Raw genomic sequence first — 19842 nt, 5'->3', positions numbered from 1 at the left:
GAATGTATATTTGACATGAGCTTATGTTGTCAAAGTCACCTTCAAATGCTCCCAAGTGTGTCAGTGTATGTAAATGCTGGGAAGCTTCTGACTTACCATGAATGAACATGTTTTACATGTTTATTTACGGTTATGAATCATTTTCACAGGTATCCTATAAACCTCCTGGAGATCTTGGTAGGCAGCCTAAGTATTATCTTCCCCATTTTGCAGATGAGAACGCTGAGGAATAGTGTGTGTTAATAAGCTCACTAGACAGTGCAAGAATCCAGCCTCCTGTTTGCTTACCCAGTCTGTGTTCCAGTAATTCATTCTACCTGTCCTCTTTGGATGCATTGGCAATCTTTAGTAAGAGAGTGATAGCAGTGCTCTTAAATGTTTGGTAAATTAAATGAAAGAGTTTTTGAAGTCAGAGCATGTGTAAAGTCAAAGCCATGATTAGGACTATGAAATTTTGAAATCTGCCCTATGTGTGCCCCAGTCTCTCATTTTTGGACTTCTGATTTTCTTTCAGAGAATGAGATTGTTTTAAGGTTCTCCCGAACTAGAAGGAAGAAACAGAAAACCAAACATATCAAGTTGTATACATTAAATATCTGTCACCTTTTTTTAACAGTTAACCAGATGGGAGGAATTCTTTGACAATGTACATGTGTATCAAATCATCACAGTGTGAATTTTAAATATCTTACAGCTTTGTCAATTATACCTCAGTAAAGCTGAAAAATTAATATCTATAGCTTTTTGTATGTCAATCATATGTAAATAAAGCTTTTTTTCTTTAAGAAGACACTGAAAACATATAAAATAAAATATATTTGGATAATTTAAAATAAGGTCTAGTTGCTGAAGGGATTTCTTATTTCTCTAGTAAATTAAAATTACATATATATTTTTTCAGTGAGCTAATATTCCCTTGATGTAGTCGAGGTTTTGAAGTACCGGCAGGACTTTTTCCTCCCCCCTTCTTCCCCTCCCCTTTCCATGAATCGTGTACCTTCAGGATTAAACCAAGTTGTTTCTCTTTTCATATGTAGTGGCCCACCTGTGGCCACCACCCTTTTCCTGTTACATCCAGTTTCTATTAAAATAGGTTAATTAAAATGTTTCAGTAAAATTATTGGAATGTCTACTATTGTCCCAGCACTTCTCTGACTCTTAAATATCATATTAATAGATGATCACTGACCCTTAACCCTTGGTGTTTCCAGTAGCACATCCAAGTCCTGAGCTCTGTTGAGCGCTCACTGAGCTCCAGGCACTTTTGCAGGCGTTTTTCATATAGTTCCCTTTTTGTGGTGTGTGTGTTATGCCCATTTTACAGATGAGGAAACAAATGCTCAGAAAGGTAAAGTCTCTTCTAAAGTCACATAGTTAGAAATAGGCACACTATGATTTGTTCTGTGGTTTGCTGTCAAATCCATCCTTTTTCTGCCTATTTATAATGAATTGGCAGCCCGAGGGCCAGCTCTGACCTGCAAACAAAATTTAATAATAACAACTTTAATGAATAAGATGATGTTTACTGTGCTGAGTGCTTTACATAAACTAGTCCTCCCCCCAACCTTATGAGGTAAGTACTGTTATTATCCCCACTTTACAGATAAGGAAACTAAGGCACATAGAGGTTGAGTGTGTTTCCCAAGTTAGTCAAGAGTAAAGCCAGGATTCAAACTCAAGCATTCTGGCTTCAGAGTCAGTGCTTATAATCACTATCTTTCATTTTCTTGCTTGTGCTACACCGCTTTATTTTTCAAAGGAATTAGGATTGGAAAATTAGAAGGTTTTGCATAAAAATATAGATTTCCACCTTCTCTTGAAAAAATCAGAAATCCGGAAACCCTGAGTACACTTTTCCCCAGGATACTAATTGTCTGGCGCTGAGTTCTCTGCTCCTTTCAGAAAGGATACACCCTCTCCAGTGTTCTAGACATACATCATTTGTGTCTCCGACCTGGCATCAGTGGTCATAGGAATTTGTACCCCGAGGCTGCACCGTACCCTGTCACATTGCCAGCTGAGCAAAACCCCTCCTAGAAGCTAAAGGTTCTAGTGATTTTTTTGTTGTTGAGCAATTTTTGTATCTCTGTCTTCAAAGTGTAGTGCTTGTACTTGAATCTCCATCACCTGGGTGCTGTCAAAATACACGTTTTTGAACCTAATTCCAAATCTGTTGTCTGAAGTAGGGAGCCATGTCTGCATTTTAGCAATCTCTCCAGGGACTTCACTGGTAGCACAGTGGTTGACTCCACACGCCCAATGCAGGGGGCCTGGGTTCGTCCCTGGTCAGGGAATTAGATCCCACATGCATGCTGCAACTAGGAGTTCACATGCCACAACTAAGGAGCCCACATGCTGCAGCTAAGGAGCCGGCAAGCAGCAACTAAGGAGCCCCCATGCCACATCTAAGACCTGGTGCAACCAAATAAATAAATATTAAACAAAACAAAACAAACAAACAAAAATCTCTCCAGGTGATTCTTACATACACTTAAGCTTAAGAAGGGTACCTTCCAATGATGTACCAGAAATGAATACATTTTCCCTCCTAGAGAATTAAGGGTGAATCTCTTAATTCTTGCCATGTTTTGGATTTTTGCTATTGATTAGTAATTTCAAATTTTTTCTTCCATAGTGGCCTAATTTCCTCTTTTTCCTTCAAACTTAATAGTTGTTGTATTAACCTGCACTCATCGGTGCAAATTGTAAAATCAACTCAAATCGGTTTCAGCAGGAAAGGGAATTTAGGAGATCAAGCAATTGAAGAGGCCAGGAGTACATGAAATCAGAGAGGTTTCATCAGGGGTATTAGGCGACTTTCTCTGTATTTTATCTCTGCTTTCCTCTACATGAGTTTAATTTTCAGACAAGTCTTGCCAAGCTTTACAACATGGGAATCTATCAGCTTAATAACTTCAGCATCAAGAGGCTACCTCTTGCTTGATAGTTTCAGCAGGCACTCCCATGCCTACATTAGTTTGCCTTGGACCATGTGCTTGATCCAGTCATAAAGGCAAGAGTGATATGGGTGTGACTTGGGCCCACTGCATGAACTTGGAGTGGGTATAGTCAGTCCCCACCTGGACCACATGGACCTTGAATGGAGGAGATGATTTCCAAATGGAGATCTGAGCGGTTGTACCAGAAGACGAGGGGATAGATGCAAGGCAGGGAAAGGCCACTCGGCCTCGTCAACGGCGGTGGATTTTTGGTGGAGGTGGTTATTTAATAGGCTTGACATGTCCTCCATCCAACTTTTGGATTACCTTTATTCTCATGTGTGTTGTTGGGAGCTATTGATCGGGGGAAGATTTGAAAACAGCCTTTTATTATTCCTCAGTCTGCTTCGAGTAAATCAGAAATGTCTGCAGGAGAATTACTGTGGGAGATAGAAAATGACTACATCCCCAGATTAATATGTTTTAAAGCCCCATGGAGATTGAGAATGTCAACAATGCCGTTTGTGGAGACTTCGATGACATCACCTCCTGATGTTTCTAGTTAATAAGAAGGCAAGGAGACTCAGGTACTTAGAGCCTTCAGGACTCAAGTCAAAGCAGTCCACCAACACAATACTGTTCTGGAGGTAACTGTCCTGGTTTTCACAGTAACATTCTCCTCACTTTTCCCAAGGAGGCTAGAATCTGACTCAGTGGTAGAGCTGTCTTTATATTCTAAACTTTTTGGAATTGATTTTTTTCTTGCCTCCAAAAGTCCTCTTCAGTCATGAAACCAAATGATACCTACGGGATGAGAGTGCAGCTCAGTCTGTGACCTGATGGCCTTCTTAGTTTAAGGGACTTGAGGGTTTGAGTCATGAATGTGTTTCTTCTTTGATATTTCGAAGATTGTGAGCAATTCATTATTTGAGCATGTTTTTCCCTTCTTTCTTTTTCAGTAAAATCAAGTTGATTCATCATTTTGATGTTTTCTATTAAAAGAACTTTCATCTAAATAAAACAGTATAGTCGATGTCCAGCAATTAGGAAAGGATGAAGGCTTTTAAGAATATAGATGCCCACAGTAGTGAACACCTCAGTTTGGGGTATGATTGACGATGGTTTTTTTCTCTCCCCATGATTAAACAGCCGATTCTGGTGACCAAGAAGAGCACAGTCTTCAAGAAGCAACGCTCCGGCCTGTCAATAGTAGCATCATCGCCGCTCCCATCACGGACCCTTCTCAGAAGTTCCCTCAATACCTACCTCTTTCTGCAGAGGATAATTTAGGTCCTCTACCTGAAAACTGGGAGATGGCCTATACCGAAAACGGAGAAGTCTATTTTATAGAGTAAAGTACCATTATTTCTACCTGAATCTCTCTCTCTTTTTCCATTTCCCTTCTTTCTCTTTCTCTAGCAGCTACTGATGTAAATTTATTGTAAAAGGACTGATCGTGTGCTGATGGTCTTCTCTCCTACGATTTAACAAGCCTTGTACAAAAAAAGCAATTAGCATAACATCCTAATCATTGAAACTGAAGAGCTGGAGGAAGCATAAGATTAATAATTTCCCTAAAGAGTTAGACAACTAAACTATGGTGTATATATAAATTATGGTATTATATATGAAGAATATATCTAGCTGCTTAGAATATATAAATCCTTTGCTTATTTTTTCTTAATTGGGTTGTAGTTTCCTTTTTTTTTCTTTTTTGAGTTTTAAGAGTTCTTCATATATTCTGGATACAATTCCTTTATTATATGTGTGATTTGCAAACATTTTGTCCAAGTCTGGCTTTTCTTTCCATTGTCTTAACTGTGTCTTTTGAAGAGCCAGAAGTTCTTAATTTTTATGAAGTCTAATTTTTCACTTTTTTTTTCCCCTTGTGGATTGTGTTTTTAGTGTAGAAGCTAAGAAATCTTGGCCTAACTCAAAGTCAAAATGCAGTCTTTTTCTGCTATATTTCCTTTAGAAGTTGTATAATTTACATTTAGGTCTGTGATCCATTTTAAGTTAATTTTTTTGCATGGTGTAAGGTATAAGGATTGAAGTTTGAGAATATAGAGATGTGAAAAGTCTTTCAAAATTAAAAACTTAATATTATATAGTTAAATATTTAACAAATAACCTGTACTGGAAAGGAAAAAATTACATAAAACTGAAACCATTCTAGAAAATCTAAGATAATGTAATTTCTTAACCAATACTCAATTTTTTAAATGTTGTACTTTGGCTCTATTGTTGAGATTCCCTATTAAGATTCACCATAGTTTTATGTACCATAAAAAAGAAAAACAAAATGATCAATTAATCTATTAAATTAAAAACATAGGTAAGTCTGTTCTTCTCAAATACTGCGTGTTGGCCAAAAAGTTCATTTGGGTTTTTCCATAAGATGTTGCAGAAAAACCCGAAAGAACTTTTTTGGCCAACCCAATAGATTAACGTTGAAGATCTGCTGTTCAGGGAACAATAACAAAGGACATTTTTGAATAACATATGAAATGTCTCACCTTTGTAAAATACATGGGCATATACACATATCTGCTGTGTTATTATATGTATATATTTGTTTTCCATGAATATGTAGATATACTTCTATGTCTAGAAAAATTCTGGAAGTATCTATTAACACTTGAGTTTGAGTTAAGTAAGGAATTTAAAGAATTTATTTTCTTAACTACATTATACATGTCTGTGGGGTTTGAATATATATTTCCACTCAAATAATATTCTAGCATATATTTTGTAATTAGAAAAATCAGCAAGGGTAAGAAAGTATAATTATCCTAAGGACATGGGAGTGAGGGAAAAGGCTTGGGTCTCGTAACACCCTCTTTCAGAACTAACCTAGGAAATCGGAGATGAGTGAACTATACCTCCTGGGTTATTTTCCAACCAGAAGGAGGGGACAGTCCATATTTCTGTCTTCATGCTCATGACAAATGCTGACTGCAGACAGGGGTGGATGATGAAGTCTTTTCCTGGGAGTTAGGGAAGTATAGTGGTTAAGAGCTCCCCTAAAAACTCATGTTGTTTCTACCCCTTACTATTTATATGATCTTGGGAACTTGAGTTTGCCTCTCTGCATCTCAGTTTTCCCTGTGTGTAGAAGGACATGAATGTTGTGGATCATGCCTACCCTGTCACATTTTCGTGAGAGTTAGATGAGGTAATGGATGTAAAGCGTGGGCTAGTATTAATTACTGAGCATTATTGTTACTGTTACCATTTTTATCATCATCATTTGGTTACCACAGAGGAGTTTAAATGTTATAAAAATGGATGTCACCTATAAGCTTAGAATTTTATACTTAGCTTTTGCAATAAATTGCCTTTAAAGTTATGTCCATTAGTAAGGAAAAATTACGTTGAGCAAAGGAAAATATAACAGAGGAATTCCTAATACAGAGTAATATGTGAAACTCAAATTTTTAGAAAAGAATGTATCGAAAGGGGCTTCCCTGGTGGCCCAGTGGTTAAGAATCTGCCTGCCAATGCAGGGGACACAGGTTCGGGCCCTGGTCCGGGAAGATCCCACATGCCACAGAGCAACTAAGCCCGTGTGCCACGACTACTGAGCCTGCGGTCTAGAGCCTATGAGCCACAACTACCGAGCCCTCGTGCCACAACTACTGAAGCCCGCACACTGCAACTACTGAAGCCTGTGCACCTAGAGCCCATGCTCTGCAACAGGAGAAGCCACCGCAGTGAGAAGCCCATGCACCGCACACTGCAACGAAGGGTAGCCCCTGCTCACCACAACTAGAGAAAGCCTACGTGCAGCAATGAAGATCCAACGCAGCCAAAAGTTAAAAATAAATAAAATAAATTTATTTAAAAAAAAAGAATGTATCAATAGTTTTGCTCAAGACTGACTTGATGAATTTGAAAAAAGAAAGTTGGTTATTTTGATGGTTAGTGAGGACTGTGCTTAGTAAAAATGGTTAGTAAAGACCCAAGACTGTGGCTGATTTATAGGAGAGTACAGTGATTTGCTTACTTTTCATAACCTAATTTAGCTTTTAACCAATGCCAGGCCAATCTTCATTGGCCTAATGTTTAATAGAAAATTTAGGCAAAAGTATGGCTTATTATGACAACTCTGTGATTTGGTCTGCAGCTATCAAATTCTGTAGATATTAAATTATTAGATACACACCATTTTTATTTTAGCCTAAATTATATATCCTGGTTAATGAGATTTCAGGTGCCCTTCATTCTGAAGAACTTCATCTTAGAATATCTTACATTGAATAGCAAGTTAAATTTCTATAGAATCAGATCTACCTTGTTTTACATATATGTGTCTGTGTTAGCTTTACAGTTTATGGGAAATCTAAGAAATACCGGAATTTAAGAACATTAAAAAAGTAAGCATGGACTTACAAACTCTGGATATTATAAAGAAAACGGACATAAGAAGACTTCGAAAGGAGATAAAAATAAGGCAGACTGGCTGGGGAACTTGGGATCACAGAAATGACAGGTGGTGGGTTCCCTGAGTTTTTGTTTTACCTCATATAACTCAGACTTGGAACTGAAGAAGCTAGTAATTCAGAAACACCAACAAGTGGAGACCAAAAAACAAAGCCCTCATAAAAGCCTACTCTCTCTAGCCAGAGGACCAGGAAGGGGTATCCTGCAAGGCAGGAAGCTTTTATTGAATAACTGCTGGGCTTCAGCCAACAAGACACAAAAGCCTGTGCTCCCACCTCTACCAGCAAAGATCAGTGAGAAGCCTAGTCCTCTACCCTTCACAGGATATAACTAGGATCTCAAACCTCCCTGCAAGTGTGGTGTCCAAAAAGGCTCAGAAGATAACTGGGACTTTGTAGCCCGGCAGTAATGAGCACTCCCCCTTTCTTCATCTAACTTCAATGGAGACCACGTTGGGGGAGCCTGGATGCCCATCCTGACATGGCAGTAACAAGGCAGCCTCTCTCCCCACTGGGGTAGTGGCAGAGGAGGTTTGGTGAAGAGTCAGCATTTTTACCACCAGTGGTAAAGTGGCCCCCAGCCTCCTCAGAGAGTTAGTGGGAACAGTAATAAGGCACTCCTACCACTCCCAGCCAAGCTGGTGTCAGAAGAGCCCTAGTGTGGAGCTGGAATTCCCATCTCTACCCAGTAGTAACAAGGAACTCCTCACCCTCTTGGGTGGGATACAGCCAAAGGAGTGATGAGAGGTAAATTTATAGCACTACGCATATATATTAGAAAAGAGAAGTCTCTAATCAACAATCTGAGCCCCCAATTTAAGAGCTTAGAAAAGAAAAGCAAATTAAATGTGAAATAAGTGGAAGGAAACAATAAAGGGCAGAAATTAATGAAATCAAAAGCAAAAACAGCAGAGATAATGAATGAAACAACCAGCTGATTCTTCAAAAAGATTAATAAAATTGAAGAACCTCTAGCAAGATTGACAAAGAAAAAATTAGAGAAGGTGTGAATTACCAATATTAAAATTTAAAGAAAGAATTACTGCCGACCCTGAAGACATCAGAAAGATGCGAAAATGCTGTCAGAAAGTGTGTACATATAAATTTGACAACTTAGGTGAAATAGACCAAATTCTTTGAGAAGCATTATCTACCACAACTCATCCAATATGGAATAGGTAATTTAAATAGCCCTAATGAATTTATAATTTAAAAACTCTTGAAAAAGAAAATTCTGGAAACCAGATGATTTCACTGGAGAACCATTCAAAGAAGAATTAAATTTCTACACAATTTCTTCCTGAAAATAGAAGAGGAGGAACACTTCCCGATTATGTTTAAGAAGCTAGTATTACGTTGTTACCAAAATCAAACAAGGATAGTCCACGAAAAAAATAAAAAGAAAACTGCAGAGCAATATCCTCTGGAATATAGATGCAAAAACCTATAACAAAATATTAGCAAACAGTAATCAATAATACAGAAAAAAAATTATACACCATGCCCAAGTGGGAAGTATTCCAGGGATACAAGACTGGTTCAGTATTTGAAAATTTAATCAATGTAATCCACCATATTAAGACCCCAGTAAAGAAAAAAACCAATCACATGATCTTTTTTATTGATGCAAAGTATTTGACAGAATTCACTCATTCATGATAGAAATGTCTCAGGAAAATAAGAACATAGGGGAATTTCTTGAGTTCATAAAGAACATCTATAAAAAACCAACAGCTAACATTATACTTAATGGGGAAAGACAAAAAACTTTCCCTGCAAGATGGGGAATAAGCCAAGGATATTATCTCTTACCACTCTTATTCAACATTTTACTGTAATTCTAGCCCTAAATAAAAGGAAAGAAAAGACACACAGATTATCTATCTAGAAAATCACCAGAAATGTACAAGACAGTTTTAGAATCAGTGAGTTCAGCAAGATAAAAGATAAGCATACAAACATCAGTTGTATATCTATATACTAACCATGAACAAGCAGACAACAAAATTCAAAAGAAAATGTAATTCACATTTACTTTTAAAAAAAACGCCACTTAGGTATAAATCTAATGAAACATGTATAGGATTTTGTATGCCGTAAACTACAAAATACTGATGAAAGAAATCAAAGAAAGTCTAAATAAATGGAGAGACCTACTCTATTCATGGATTGAAAGACTCAGAATTGGTATAGTGAAGATGTCAGTTCTCCCCAAATATGTGTACAGGTTTAATATAAATCCTGTGGAAATCTCAGTGAGGCTTTTTGTTAGTATAGACAAGTTTATTCTAAAATTTATATAGAAAGGCAAAGGAACTAGAATAGGTAAAACAGTTTTGGAAAAGAAGAATGAAGTCACAGTAATCAGTCTGGCCTATATCAAGGCTTATTAACTAGCCACAGTAATAAAGGCTGTGTGGTATTGATGAAGAAATAGACACATAGATCAAGGGAACCCAGAAACAGGCCCACAAATGTGTCCAACCGATTTTCAACAAAGAATGTAAAAGCAATTCAATGTAAGGAAGATCGCCTTTTCAATAAAATGGTGCTGGAGCAAGTGTATAGCCAGAAGCAAATAAATTAACCTCAGCCTAAACCTCATGCCTTAGAAAAAAGAAAAAAATTAACTCAGAATAGATCATCATAAAGTACAAAATGTAAAGTAATAGAACTTCTAGTGGGGGAAAAAGCATAGAAAGTCTTTGAGACCTAGTAATAGGAAAGGGGTTCTTTGACTTGACATCAAAAACATGATCCTAAAAGGAATAATTGATCAATTCAGCTTCATCAAAATGAAAACTTTTGCTTTGCAGAAGACTGTTAAGAAAACGAAAAGACAAACTACAGACGGGGAGAAAATATTTATAAACCCCACATCTCAAAATGGACTGGTATCTAGAATATATAAAGAACTCTCAACACTCAACAGTTAAAAAAAAATCCAGTTAGAAAATGAACTAAAGACATGAACAGACATTTTACTGAAGGAGATATATGGGTGGGAAATAAGTACATGAAAAGATGTTCAACATCATTAGCCATTAGAGAAATGCAAATTAGAACCACAAAGATATCCTAGGTATATATATAGCTATTAGGATGGCTAAAATAAAAAATAGTAACAACACTAAATGATGGTGAAGCTTCAGAGAAACTATATCACTCACACATTGCTTGTGGGTATGTAAAATTGTGTGGTATTCCAGGAAACAGTTTGGCAGTGTCTTAAACTAAACATTGCAGTTACCATACGACCCAGCCATTGCACATTTGTCCAGAAGAGTGAACACTTACATTCACACAAAAGCTTGTGCATAAATGTTTATAGTAGATTTATTCCAAATGGCCAAAAACTGGAAGCCACCCAGATGTCCTTCAGTGGTTAAAGTGTAGTACCTTCATGCCATGGAATACTACTCAGCAGTAAAAAGAATTAATTATTGATGTATGCAACAATCTCGAGGAGAATTATGCTGAATGAAAAATGCAAGTCCCAAAAGATTACATACTGTATGATTTCATTTATATAACATTTTTGATATGACAGAAGTATGGACATGGAGAACAGATCAGTGGTTGCCAGGGATTAAAAATGGGTTTCGAAGGGAGGGATTGTAAGGCAACCGGGTGTGGCTGTCAAAGGGCAACGTGAGAGATCCTGTGATGATGGAAATGTTCCATATGTTGACTGGCTGTCAGTATCCTGGTTGTGACTTTGCACTATAGTTTTGCAAGATGTTACCCTTGGTGGCATCTGGGTAAGGGGGGATGTGGAATCTCTCTTTGTTTGTTCTTATAACTGCATGTGAATCTACAATTATCTTGAGATAAAAAAGTGTTTTTTAAAATATCACACATAATCTTCCCTCCCATCAGTGACCATTTTTGCACTCCTACTATGTAGGAATAGCACAGACCATGGGTTCTACTGCGGGACTCCCTGGGTTGGATTCCATGCATCAACAGGGTGTTCTTGGGCAGGTTTCTTTACATCTTTGTCCTCAGTTTTCCCATGTGGAGAATGGGGAGTAATCACTTTAATACTAACAATGCTCCTCTCATAGAGTTCTTGTAAGGATTAAGTAAATTGTAATTTATATGTAAATGACATAACAGATTATGATAGTTCTAAGAGGACAAATAAGTGCTGTTGGTGATCTTAGTTGTAACTGTATTAACTTTCATTTGTTATTTCTTTCCTTTTTTTTTTGCGGTACACGGGCCTCTCACTCTTGTGGCCTCTCCCGTTGTGGAGCACAGGCTCCGGACGCGCAGGCTCAGCGGCCATGGCTCCCGGGCCTAGCCGCTCCGCGGCACCTGGGATCCTCCCGGACCGGGGCACGAACCCGCATCCCCTGCATCAGCAGGCGGGCTCCCAACCACTGCGCCACCAGGGAAGCCCTGTTTTTTTCTTCTAACACAGTTGAGATAATGTCTGTACACATTTGCACATTCTGTTTTTCACTTAAGCCTCAATTTTTTCCCAACAATTAATAAGATTTGAATCTAAAATTAAAAACTTTGATAATTTTTTTCAATGTATTTACAACCAAAACTTCAGACATTAGTTTACTACGTAAACTTCGAAAAAAAAAAATTTTTTTTTTTTAAATTTTCTATGTTTCGTTTCTGGTTTGCAGCTTGAACTACTGGACTTGTAGTTCTTTGCTCCTCATATTTAGTTTGCATAGAGTGGACTGGTTGCTCAAGCAGAAGTTTGTCCCAGATATGCTTCCGGTCAATTCTCCCAGTCATTCTCCTGGCATTTCTAACATGACTGAAGGGAACAGTGTCTATTGAAACACTTCCTCTCTGGTTGGGCTAGACCCTCCAGAAGGAAGTGGGGTGACAGCTTTTCCAAGCTTTTCCTTGGTCTCGGTTCAATTTGGGATAGGTGATCTGGGGTTGCCTTCACTATGTCTGAAGCATAATTTAGGATACTGTGATGAATGGTATGTCTTAGCAGCTTCAAGCCACTTGCATGGATTGAAGTAGTTTCACACAGTCCTGGGAATTCTTATGTAATATAACGAGTGAAACAGCAGCCTTCTTTGTGAATTCCAGCATCCAACGCTGAAGTCATAGACAAATTGAAAATAAATTGGAATGCGCTCTTTGACAAATGTGAAGACTAAAATAAGCCTAGACAAGAGTAGGCCGTATAGACAAGGGGTATGATTTGGAGCTCAGTTTTCAAAAATAAAGCTGGTATTACATTTTAAGCTTTCCATGATGGAATGGTGATGTCTTAGAGTAAGGAAGCAGCCTCCCTAAGACCCTCTTCAAGCCATTTCATAATTCCAAACCGGGGCTCTCTTCTGGCCTCGGTTTGCTGTTAGACAGTATCTTTTCTTTGGTAGAAGAGAGTTAATGTTCAAGACTGTTTAAATCTTCTGTCATTGAGCTTTTTACCTTTTTTTTTTTTCTTTTCAAACATATTTCTTGTTTTTGTTTCTGGATTTCAGCCATAACACAAAAACAACATCTTGGTTAGACCCTCGGTGCCTGAACAAGCAGCAGAAGCCTCTGGAAGAGTGTGAAGATGATGGTAAGGAGCTAGGAAGGTCTGGGTTTAAGGGGCTTGTTCACACATGCAAATTTTAAAGCGTTGTAGCAAGGTCAACCGGGTTTCTAACCATGGGTTTTTGAAAGGTAATCCAGTTTCTAGTAAGTGCATTATGGTTTCCAAAAGCAGGAGAGAAATCAGCAAAATTGCTTTCAAAGAATGATTTGTTTAAACATAAAGGCATCCTCAGTTCTCTGTTAGAAACAGAACTTCAGCACAGTCAGAAAGTATTCAAATGTAGATGCAACGTGTGCCTTCAGGAACTTGGAGAAAATTCTAGAAAGTCTCTAGGAATTTAGAAACCAAAGATGCTCTGATCACTCACTTATTGGACGCTAATTATATATTGTGACAGTCTTAGAGAAAAAAAAATCAGGAACTTTTCTTGAACTCTTCATACTTCATAATTTGATTATTTCTCCAGGTTCAGCATAAAGAAAGCAGATTTTGTTGTGATTGGGAGTCTGTGTGTGATTTAGAGTATATCCTAAATATGAGAAAGTCTATTCTTCCACAAAAGAGACTGAGCCCCACTCTCCCTGCTAATTAGAAGAAGAAAGAATCAATTGTCTATAAGAGTTACTATCATAAAAAAGGAAAGTTTATTTCAAGGCTTTGGAATTTCTGATTACTTTTGCAAAAGGAAAAGAAAATTAAGATGGAACAAATGTGTTCCCTTTCAGTCTATCCTAAGTTCTACCAAAATTGCTTTTTGACATGGACGAATTAAAAGGGAAATGGCTTGCTTTGCTACTCATTATTGATTTCTGGCATTTGAATTAGTAGTATAATTTTGAATACACATTTTACTGTAAGATAGTGAAACTTTATTAATTTATCCTATGGGGCAGAATTGATGTCCGTATAAATTTGAGGTTTGTTTGAAAATGTAAGCCCGTAAAATATGATCCTGTCAAAACCTTACACTCCAGACTATATGTGGATCGCAGATTACATGAAATGAACATAGAATTGCGTGTTCACGTTTAGCTGGGTGACTTCAACTGGAAATGCAAATCCTTCTGACTGAGGAGGCATAGCTGAGAGGCTGGTTTTATTTCGGTTGCTGAGTCCTGAAGAAGAAACGGAACAGGCGTGGGAGCTGCATTATTTTGCATGCTTAAGGATAATGGACTGTCCTGATTATTCACATATTCTATTTAATATATAATACAGAGGTGACCAGTTTTCAAAGTTCAGAACATAAAATACTTCCAACCATAAAACTTCTCAGAACAAAATTTAATCTTTATTTGATGCCTGATGATTTTGAAGCCATTTTAGGCCCTCTTATTACCAACAGATCTTCAATGTCAGTATCCATTATAACTATACTGGGAATGTATGAAAATGCCTGTTAATATAATTTTATAGATAATAGAAGGCTCCAGTAGCTTTTACAGAGAAAAACGGAGTAAAAGTACTGAGTAGAATTACTGAATGTTTTTCTTAACAATGCTGGTTATTTTTAGTTCTTAGAATTCATGTCATTGGTGTTAATGTTATTCCCTTTGGAACAAGTATGTATTCATACCAAATGCTTAGTAATTGTCCATTCACCATTAGAATTCATAGATTCTTTTTCTGCTAGAAACTATATGTATGTCTGTGTGCCTTTATACACAAATGTTATAAGTATATAACCAGATTATACCACAGTGGCAGGTATCATCAGTTCCTATATTTGCCTTTTCTCTTGCCAGTTACCACAAAGCTGCCTTGTATTGTTTTTTGTTATCATGACACAAAGAAGAATCACATTGTTGGTCACCATATTGTTCCTGTGTTTCTTTCTGTTCTCTGTAGGTCACATGCATATCAAATGTAACAGTATGGTATCATACTTATTGTAAAAATGTTCTATTTTCTTTTTCCTATCTCGATAAAGTCAGAAACTAGTTTGGATTTTGATCTTCAGTGTATAAGTCCTGTTGTTATTTCTGTGTTTTAGTAGTTCACTTAGAGGCCTTCTACCTTGCCTTTGAGCTCCAGTCCAGTATTTTAATCTTTAATAACACTGTTTGTCTCAAGGAGACTTTAAACTCATTCTGATTAAAACCCAACTAATGATTCCACCTCCACCCCAAATCTGGTCTTCTGTAAGTATTCCCCATCTCAGTGGAGGGTAAATTCATACATACTTAAGAGTCCCTCATGACGTTTTAGTTTTCTTAACACCCACTTCTAACCCATGTACTACCAGTTGAGTTCACCTTGCCTCCCAAATGTCTCTGGAATCCATTTTCTCCATTTTCTTCACTATCTCTGCCATGCTGGTCAAGGTCATGCTCATCTTCCACCCAGACTCTTGCCCGCTCTCCTTCTTGCACCGTACTCAGAGCAGTTTTTTAAAATGTCGTTGTGTTATCACCACCGCCTCAAGCCCTGTTTAATGGCTGTGGTCTGTTCAGTAAATGCCAAGTCCATAGCTTGTGTCTCCAAGCTCTCTGTGGTTCAGTCTCTAAGCTTGTCTGACTCTCGTTCCAACCCATAGTCTGTCCTTCATACCCATGAGTCCTCATCGAGCTGCTGCTCCATGATCGTTAGATGTGCAGTTCTCCCTTCTTAGAATACTCTTGCATCCCACAAATAATTATTGAATGCCTTCTCTATGTCCAGTGCATTCTGGGAATTTCAGATGTATCATTGAACACAATAAACAAGAAGCCCTGCTCTTGCAGAGCTTAAATTCTAGTCATTTTTCACTCTAAGTCTTTTCATTAAATTTTGCATAACCTTCAGATGACAGCTCAGGGATTCTGCCCCGGACTTTGCCCCCAGATATGATTAGGTCAGTCTATTATGTATCTTAACTTCAGAGAACTTACCATAGTTTTAATTTAATTTTTATCTATGTGAGCTTTGGCCATGTTTCCTTTCCCGGAAGGATAGAGATGTGCCTGTTGGTGCTCATTTCGATGTCGCTGTCACCTGGCATAGTGACTGGCACATAGTAGTTCTCATTAAAGAATTTTTGAGGAAATGAACGAGTGCCCCCAAAGATATTTTAAATAGTATCCAAAAGGCCATTTTCATGAACGATTTTATGTAAATAAGATTCCCTTCTTAGGAAACAATACCAGTGTCAACCTTATTGTTGGCAGTTGGAGAGTTTTTAAATCAAGAGTTTACAAGGTGTGTAGGGCCGCGTTGGTGACTGAAGTCAATAATCGATTCATTTGTTCATACATTCATTCATCCATTTGAGAAATATTTGGTACCTATTATGTATCAAAAACTTCAGTGGGCACTGAACATATTGCAGTAGTGAAAACAGGCTTGATCCCTGTGTTTGTGGAGCTTAGAGTGGAGGGATAGCCACCCGCTGTGTAGCTGGAGTGACTGTCTATGCCATGATGTGTTGTGTGCTGTCCTGTGTTCTCTTCACAGTCAAAATAAAATGCTTTACTGACAGCCAGAGACGGTCAAGAATGGAGAGGATCTTTTCTTGTTTTGCTCCCTGAAATTACAGAGAACATTTTCATTCTATTATTTCTGAGCTGTTTGCCTTAGAAATCTTATACCAAGTAAGCTCCGTCTCCCACTGCTCCTTTTGGGGCAGCCATCAAGCCTCACTTCCCCCATGTATATCGTCCTGACATAGTTCATTTTTCTAACTCCTTTTGAAAGACGATGAAGTGTAGCTCACCTTAGAACCTGTATTCTCAATTTGACCTCGCCTTCCGTTTTTCAGGCAGCGGTATTACTTATAAGTTAAGTAATTTTGCCTCGCTGATTAGAAGATTATTGAAGGATTAAAAGGACTAATATTGAAAGGTCTAACGGCTTTGTTTGCTTGAAATAAGACCTGTAATAAGTGACTTGCCACGTAAGGACGTTGAAACCGCAAAGGTGTTTGTCATCTTTTACAACCGATCAAACCCTATTTTGCCATGCAAGGAAGTGAGCCATATAATTATGTTGCCAATATCAGCTCTCCCGTTTTATGATTTACGCTGAGGTCTCGAGTTGAGTAGTCAAGCCAATGAAATAAGCCACAATGCAGGTAAGGACAAAACAAAGTGATGTGTTTGCTGCTGTTTTTCTTGAGGGGAGTTTCTTTTCTTGGTGCTGGTGTCTGAATTTTTCTTTCTCTCTTTTCTGTCTCATTCCTGCTATTCCTTTGGAGAAGAAGGGATCCATACGGAGGAGCTGGACAGTGAACTAGGTAAACCCTCCCAGCCTGCATAACTTGCCCTGGTTGCCTTGGTCCCCAGTGACTTGCTTAATCCCTCTGTTTCTTTAGTTTGCACTTCTCCAATTATGATTTTCATTCCGGCTTAACCACGAAAGGTCAATCGTATACAACCCATGTGTCTGACTGCAGACATCACACAGAGTTGTAATAAGTTGTGTCTACAAAGAAGAAGTCTGAGGGAATTGGGACTAGAATGAGAGTTAGCAGATCAGTGCCGGATACTCTCGTAAATTGAGGAGTAAGAAAAAACAGGGATAGATGCTTGCCATGTCCCTTCAACTCTCCTATAATCTATCTCAGGCTCATTTCTTTATTTATTTGGTGTGGGTGGCTTTCTCCATGGGGAATACAGAAAAGCAAAACAAAAATCTTCCAGACTAGCTGAAAGATCTTAGAGTAACAGCAGTACAGCAATTCCACTGATTAGCTGAATGGGTACTAAGTCCTAGTATTATGTTGTTACTCAGTCACAAGCTGCGTGTTGACTTTGTAACCATAGTGAATGGCTTGAAAACCGGATCCTGGGTTTATATGTGTCATTTTCCTCAGAGTGTGTATGTCAATGGAAATCAAGTCTTGATTAGTCCAAGCTCTTGCAGTTCAGAAATAATTTACATTAGCAGATAATTCCAAACTCTTTTATCTCTCCTCTTGGAATATATTGAATTATATTCCCTGCTAAGTTAAATGTTTTATGTTCAGCGTTGTTTTTTTTTTTTAATAAATTTAATTGTTTATTTATTTTTGTCTGTGTTGGGTCTTTGTTGCTGAGCACGGGCTTTCTCTAGTTGCAGCAAGAGGGGGTTACTCTTTGTTGTAGTGCGTGAGTTTCTTATTGCAGTGGCTTCTCTTGTTGCGGAGCGCGGGCTCTAGGCAAGCGGGCTTCAGTAGTTGTGGCACGCGGGCTCAGTAGCTGTGGTTCGCGGGCTCTAGAGCGCAGGCTCAGTAGTTGTGGTGCACGGGCTTAGTTGCTCCACGGTGTGTGGGATCTTCCCAGGCCAGGGCTCGCACCTCTGTCCCCTGCATTGGCAGGCGGATGCTTAACCACTGCGCCACCAGGGAAGTCCCGAAAGATCTATTTTTAAAGACGTATAATAAATTGTCCTTGTGGTCATTGTGGTAGGAATGACTTGAGATTCAACCTGTGTGACAGAACAATTTGAAACTCATTTTATAAATTAAGAAAAAAAGTATCAATCCAGTGATATTAGATAAAATCATTGAAAAAGACAGAACTAGCTTTTCCAGATGAAAAATGAGTGCCTCGATCCTTTGTGGAACCAATTTAAACTACTCTGGCCACCTGACTAATGTGTGTGAGTGCCCACCACTGTGTGTGGGCAGTTGGTGAGATAATTCCATTGTGCATAGGGGCACAGCCTTATTTGCTTCTGTGGAAGCTTGAATGTTGAAGTTTTCAGGAAAGAATCAATTGTCTTCTTTTCTCATGTATCTGTAACATTGTAGAAACTTTCCTGTGCTGTTAAAGACTCTACAAAGTAAGTTTTACTGGCTTACTTACCTTCTTACCTTCTCATGGCCAGAGCCACAGTTCTGGGAGATGGTTTGGTGAAGTGGGAGCTGTCTCTGGGGTCAGGGCAGGTTGCCTAGACTCATATCTGGGTTCCGCCACTTATTTGCTCTGTGACCTTGGGCAAGTCATTCACCTTCCCTTAGCTTCCTGTTCCTTACCTGTAAAGAGGGGCTGAAAGAGGAGCTCTCATTGGGCTTAAGAGGAGACTTAATAATAATATGTCTTAATATTTGCCCTTGAGATCAGCACATGTTATTTTGCCAGTTTTCTGATTTAGTAACTAATTCTTTCTTGTTGGACTTTTCAGTGTTTCCTTATGATACTTTTTGTGTTTAATATGGGGCAGGAGAGCAACATGTATAATAGAAATGGCCCAAATATGTCCTTATTCACAGACAGACAGACACACACACACACACACGCACACGCACATGCACACGCACAGTTTTTCCTTGCATTCACTTCAGATGCCTTTGACAAGCTCACTGCCCATTTTCTTAATAAGAGGATCCTAATTGCAAACAATAGCAACTGTCAGGTTTTCAATGAACAGTATAATTGCAGATGTGACAAGGAAACCCTCTCTATAATCTGCCTCTGAGAGGCAGGGGCGGTGGACTTGGGTGTTGGACACAGATCATTTGATTGCAGAATTGTCATTTCTGAACTCTGTTGTCTGGGCTGGGTCACTAGCTCCATTATGCACTTTGGTTTTGCAGAATTTATCACATCTTCTGCAGTAATCTCCCCAGAATGAAAAAGCACTTGAAGAACCTTCTTTTCGAATTACAGAGTATTCATTAGATAGGGAAATGAGATCCCCTCCCAATCAACACTGAATTACAGTGTAGAACTATATCTCTGACTGTGAACATGACTTTCAATCTGTGCCCTGACACAACTCTTGGAACATTTTTCTGCTCCATATTCACTTCCATGGCGATAATTAGTACAACATGAGATTTTTAGTGGTAGGAACAGCAAGCAAGCAGGCCATATAGATTTGTCCAGTTCCTTTTGGGCTTTCCTAGAACCGTTGCCATTAGCTGAGCTTAGGTGCCAGGTGCTGTGTAAAAGGTTTTACAAACATCCTTATTTAGTCTACAGTTGACCTTTGAGGTAAATCCAGGACAAAGATGTGGTTTCGAGATGTTAAGTAG

At 38.4% G+C, this 19842-nt stretch overlaps 1 protein-coding gene across 20 annotated transcripts in view; it reads left to right on the top strand.

Moving 5' to 3' along the window:
• MAGI1 (membrane associated guanylate kinase, WW and PDZ domain containing 1) overlaps positions 1-19842 on the top strand; it is a 618838-nt gene that overhangs the window by 498488 nt on the left and 100508 nt on the right. For 12 of the 20 annotated variants that reach the window (XM_079935010.1, XM_079935009.1, XM_079935006.1 and 9 more), the window contains 3 exons: positions 4089-4290; positions 12850-12932; positions 17080-17118. In XM_079935010.1, coding sequence (XP_079791136.1) covers positions 4089-4290; positions 12850-12932; positions 17080-17118 — 324 coding nt within the window. The remainder of the gene's footprint in view (positions 1-4088; positions 4291-12849; positions 12933-17079; positions 17119-19842) is intronic. The other 8 variants (XM_079935008.1, XM_079935002.1, XM_079934999.1 and 5 more) reach the window with 3 other exon arrangements.

This window comes from Stenella coeruleoalba (genome assembly GCF_951394435.1).
Source record: "Stenella coeruleoalba genome assembly, chromosome: 10".
Taxonomy (NCBI): domain Eukaryota; kingdom Metazoa; phylum Chordata; class Mammalia; order Artiodactyla; family Delphinidae; genus Stenella; species Stenella coeruleoalba.
This window is presented reverse-complemented; position numbering and strand designations above follow the sequence as displayed.